The following is a 5,375-nucleotide window of genomic DNA, read 5'->3' as shown; positions in this document are numbered from 1 at the left end:
ATCAATACGCTATTTAAAAATATATTTTTTGACTAGATTGGGACTCAAACAAGGGCTGAGAACCAAATTTTGCATAAATCAAACCAAAGTTAATCTAAAAATTGGACCCAAACAGGAGGAGGATCCAAACAAGAAAAAAAAAGGCCCAATTACACTTTTTAGCTTCGACAATAACAGGTTATGAAAGTGGGCCGATTTTGCCATTGTAAAGGCCCATGAAAATCAACTGCTGGGTCACTCAACAGTCGGGCACAGTTCGCAGGTCATGGTCCAAACTCCGAAGAGAGGTAGCCAACCAGAGAGGAAATATAATACGCATACATTTTCCATTTCCCACCCCCGAAACGTTACTTCCCAAATTGAGCCAAAACCTAAGACAGAGGAGACGAAAATCTACAAGTTTTTCCAACGCCAGGATGGATATCGGACCGGCAGCGTTGGCGTCGATGGAGCCGTCTTCCTCCTCTTCATCGGCTCCGCCAAACTCCGCGTCATCTTCGGGTGGTTCTTCGCCGGGTTCGAGGGACGCCGGAAGTAGTTATACTAATGATGTTAATAAGATTAATGGTGTCAATAACCACGATTTATTGGATGATGACGAGGAGGGGGACGTTTGCCGGATTTGTCGGAACCCTGGGGACGCGGATAATCCCCTGCGATACCCCTGCGCTTGCAGTGGCAGCATTAAGTTCGTTCACCAAGATTGCCTTCTTCAATGGCTTAATCACAGCAATGCTCGTCAATGCGAGGTTTCTCCTTATCCCTTGTCTTCAGATTTTATTGCTTTGGTTATTTATTATCTGTTTGGTTTTTAATTTTTAAGGCAGCTGCTACTGTTACATTTCTGATCATTTGTTTGCATTTCGTGGTTGGTGCTGTCGATTGATGAGATTTTTGAGTGAGTTAAAAATTCCGTAGAATAGGTTTGGAGGTCTCAGTGTATGTTGATTATCTAGTAGTTTAGTTGACTGCTTGGCAAATTAAGTATGTAAGAATAGAAATGGGGGCAAATTAAGAAATATCAATTGAAATTGGAGGATTTTACTTTCTTGTATCGGTGACTTCCTTTTTTCGCCTCTTTGATTAGTTAATTTTTGGCGTCAAATTACTGATATCGACATATAATTCAAATGATACCAGCCAACTTTTGACAAACAAAAACTCAGATATTTAATTTTCCCATGAATTCCTTAAATAGCCGAGCTGGTCTTATTATGACAGTGACACTTTTGTAACTGACGGCTTGTGCAGCATTGGATGTCAATTAATGCTTAGGCAGACATTTTTTAAGCAATATACATATTCACCCAAGAACTTATATATATTTAATAGTAGTGTCACGTAGGACATAATGTAGCATTTGAATTTGGTGAATGCAAGTTACAGTGGTAACTGCTGTTTCTCTCATCTCAGTCCTTTTATATGCCAATTTATATTCTGTCGTTTTAGCAGGTTCTTTTACATGTTACTATCACGAATCCTTCTGTGCTCACAAATTCTGTGTTTTAAGACTTAAAGAGACTTACTGCTATTCCTTTTCTCTCTCTCCCAGTCTCTCTTATTCCCATTAATGTGAAATGCAGGTCTGCAAACATCCATTTTCATTCTCTCCAGTCTATGCTGAAAATGCTCCCACGAGGCTTACTTTTCAGGAATTTATTGTTGGAATATCTATGAAAGCCTGTCATGTTCTGCAATTCTTTTTGCGCCTCAGTTTTGTACTTTCAGTTTGGCTTCTCGTCATTCCTTTCATTACATTTTGGATATGGCGATTAGCATTTGTTAGAAGCTTCGGTGAAGCGCAAATACTATTTTTGAGTCACTTATCTACAACAGTCATTCTAACTGATTGTCTGCATGGATTTCTGCTCTCTGCAAGCATTGTGTTCATTTTTCTTGGAGCAACTTCTCTTAGAGATTATTTTAGACATTTACGAGAGATTGGAGGACAAGATGTTGACAGAGAAAATGACGGAGATAGAAATGGGGCTCGTGCTGCAAGAAGGCATGCTGCTCAGGCCAATAGAAATCTTGTTGGTGATGTGAATGGTGAAGATGCTGGTGGAGCCCAAGGAGTTGCTGGTGCTGGTCAGATAATCCCAAGGAATGCTGAGAATGTGGCAGCACGATGGGAGATACAAGCAGCTCGTCTTGAGGCTCATGTTGAACAGGTATTTGACGGTTTGGATGATGCTGATGGTGCAGAGGATGTACCTTTCGATGAACTGGTTGGTATGCAAGGACCTGTATTTCATTTGGTCGAGAATGCATTTACTGTGAGTTTTACTGTTACATCTTTCCTTCTACTCTTTTAAATAAAATGAAAATTAGGAAGTAGTTTCTCCTTCACTTTCCTCAATTACATGGAATGCTTTTTATGGTGTACAAGATGATGCATTGAGTTGTCGTTTATCTTGTGCATTTCATTTCAGATTTATCACAGTATTGCCAAATGTTCAGCGTGATCTTAATGTGTCAATAGTTGCCAAATTTTCAACATGATCTTAATGGGTCAATAGTTGTCTACCATGTGTTATATATGTAATAAATGGAAGTTTTTCAAAGCTCCTCTTCTTTTGTTTTTTGTACCGTTCAATGCTAACTACTCCCATTCTTTCCTGCAGGTTCTTGCAAGTAATATGATATTCCTTGGAGTTGTGATCTTTGTTCCTTTCTCATTTGGGCGTATAATACTTTACTACTTATCATGGCTTTTGTCCTCTGCGAAAAGTCCAGTGTTATCAACTGTCATGCCGCTTACAGAATCGGCCCTTTCTTTAGCCAACATAACACTGAAGAATGCATTAACTGCAGTTATGAATATGACATCTGACAATCAAGAAGATAGTTTGCTTGGCCAGGTTGCTGAGATGCTGAAAGTAAATGCTAAAGGACTGAATGCAGTAGTATCAAGCAACCTAACTTCGACAGATTCAAATGCCCTCCTGAAAGGACAATCTGCTCTGGCATCACGGCTATCTGATGTTACCACACTTGCTGTTGGCTATATGTTCATATTTTCACTAGTTATTTTTTACCTTGGAATTGTTGTCTTAATTCGCTATGCTAGAGGAGATCCTTTGACCATGGGAAGGTTCTATGGTATTGCTTCCATTGCAGAAACTATTCCGTCCCTTTTCAGGCAGTTTGTCACAGCCATGAGACATTTGATGACTATGATTAAGGTTGCTTTCCTTCTGGTTATTGAGCTTGGGGTTTTCCCCTTGATGTGTGGTTGGTGGCTGGATGTTTGTACCGTAAGGATGTTTGGAAAGTCAATGTCACACAGAGTTGAGTTCTTTTCGCTGTTCCCGCTGGCAAGCTCATTGGTTCACTGGATTGTGGGAATTGTTTACATGCTGCAAATAAGTGTCTTTGTCAGCCTTCTTCGAGGGGTATTCATTCTGCCGAACAAGTTATTGAATTATTTATAAATCTTATGTTATCTACCGATACATTCATATGTATTTCTCCAGGTTTTGCGTAGTGGAGTTCTATACTTTCTTCGAGATCCAGCTGATCCTAATTACAATCCATTCCGTGATTTGATCGATGATCCACTGCACAAACATGCCCGTAGAGTTTTGTTGTCTGTTGCTGTTTATGGGAGTTTGATAGTGATGCTAGTATTTTTTCCCGTTAAACTTGCCGTGCAAATGGCTCCTTCCATTTTTCCTCTAGATATATCGTAAGATTGTGTTTCAAATTTTAATATCAAAATAGTGTTGTCACTTTAATACACCATTTCTTCCCTAACTTACCAATGAGCACTTGATATGTTGCAGTCTTTCTGATCCATTCACTGAAATTCCTGCTGACATGCTTCTATTTCAAATATGCATTCCATTTGCTATCGAACATTTTAAGCTGCGGAGTACATTCAAACTCATCCTACGATATTGGTTTATTGCTGTTGGCTGGGCACTCGGTTTAACAAATTTTTTACTTCCAAAGCCAGAAGATAATCATGGCCATGGAGATGGAAACGGCGTTCCTGGGAGACGGGATAGGGGACATGCGTGGTTGGGTGGACCTGAACAAGCCCCTCTAATTTCAAATATGCATTCCATTTGCTATCGAACATTTTAAGCTGCGGAGTACATTCAAACTCATCCTACGATATTGGTTTATTGCCGTTGGCTGGGCACTCGGTTTAACAAATTTTTTACTTCCAAAGCCAGAAGATAATCATGGCCATGGAGATGGAAACGGCGTTCCTGGGAGACGGGATAGGGGACATGCGTGGTTGGGTGGACCTGAACAAGCCCCTCTTGGAGTTGCTGCAGATGCTGTAAACAGAGACAGAAATGCCAGAGCAAATTCCAGCTTTGCTCAGGAGTACGATGATGAGGAACCAACTGATCTAGAGTAAGTTGCAACGAAGATGATGAACTATAAACTTTTAACTGTAATTTTGCCCAAGATTTCCCTTGGCCTTGATTTTTTGCCTGTTTAATTCATTTCTTTATTCTGTTTTAGCCCCATTGGTGCAATAATCTACTTCATGCTTTTCTGATAGAAAGCTGGAGCATGGAGTTGGCATAATTTCCACTTCCTCAACCTCTCTTGTCTTTGAGCTGCTGTTCTTTCTTTAAAACAATATTTGTTATACTTTTTGGGTTGAAAATGCATTTAATTTACACTTTTGCCTGCTTTCATTTATCGTTTCTTTTCATTTCATCCGATAAAGAAAACTTAGCTCTGTTAGTATGCTAAGCACAGACCTGTCTGTTTTTCCTATGATCTGAATGCCTGGTTATATAAATTTTTATCTGCTTCCTTGACAAGATTTGCTTCCTAAACTTTTACTCTCCAGGAATGTGAATACTAATGCTTTAAGTCTCAGGAATATTACTGATTTGTTTGTAACCGTGTAATTGGATAGTGTCATGTATAATGAAGCATTTAACCCAATTCTTCCCTTTCTCCTTCCAGCCGTGTGCCTGTGCAAGTGTTGTAATACCTGTTAACGATTCAATTTTTGGTGTGATTTTATTGTTCTCAAGTCAATTGGTAGATCATGTACTTCTCCATGTTATCTACAGTTGTATCTCTGATTGTATCTTTTTTGTAATCGACTCTCTGGGAACCATATGTCTTGCAAATTATGGCAGTCTGAGATTTCTTTTTCCAATGACTTTTTGTTATCCTCTTCTTTTCTACAAGTATTTGATGTTCTCTGGTTCAATTTTTTTTAGCAGGTGGGGCTTTGTGCTTCGCATAGTGATGTTGTTGTTGGTTGCTTGGATGACTCTGCTCATCTTCAACTCTCTGTTGATAGTTGTACCTGTCACACTTGGGAGAGCACTCTTCAATGCCCTTCCACTTCTTCCAACAACACATGGAATCAAGTGCAACGGTAAAGTAATTGTTGA

General features: G+C 39.5%; 1 protein-coding gene across 1 annotated transcript in view; it reads left to right on the top strand.

Annotated features, from left to right (window-relative positions):
• The first annotated feature begins 297 nt into the window (after window positions 1-297).
• LOC111380285 (probable E3 ubiquitin ligase SUD1) overlaps window positions 298-5,375 on the top strand; it is a 15,708-nt gene continuing 10,630 nt past the window's right edge. The window contains exons 1-7 of the mRNA XM_023003807.1: window positions 298-749; window positions 1,584-2,276; window positions 2,625-3,395; window positions 3,477-3,688; window positions 3,786-3,834; window positions 4,058-4,368; window positions 5,202-5,370. Of these exons, the coding sequence (XP_022859575.1) occupies window positions 417-749; window positions 1,584-2,276; window positions 2,625-3,395; window positions 3,477-3,688; window positions 3,786-3,834; window positions 4,058-4,368; window positions 5,202-5,370 (2,538 nt within the window). The 5' untranslated portion in view covers window positions 298-416. The remainder of the gene's footprint in view (window positions 750-1,583; window positions 2,277-2,624; window positions 3,396-3,476; window positions 3,689-3,785; window positions 3,835-4,057; window positions 4,369-5,201; window positions 5,371-5,375) is intronic.

The sequence above is a fragment of the Olea europaea genome, chromosome 3 (assembly GCF_002742605.1).
Source record: "Olea europaea var. sylvestris chromosome 3, O_europaea_v1, whole genome shotgun sequence".
In the NCBI taxonomy this organism is placed as follows: Eukaryota; Viridiplantae; Streptophyta; class Magnoliopsida; order Lamiales; family Oleaceae; genus Olea; species Olea europaea.
The sequence above is the reverse complement of the archived record's forward strand: the minus strand, read 5'-3'. Positions and strand labels throughout refer to the sequence as shown.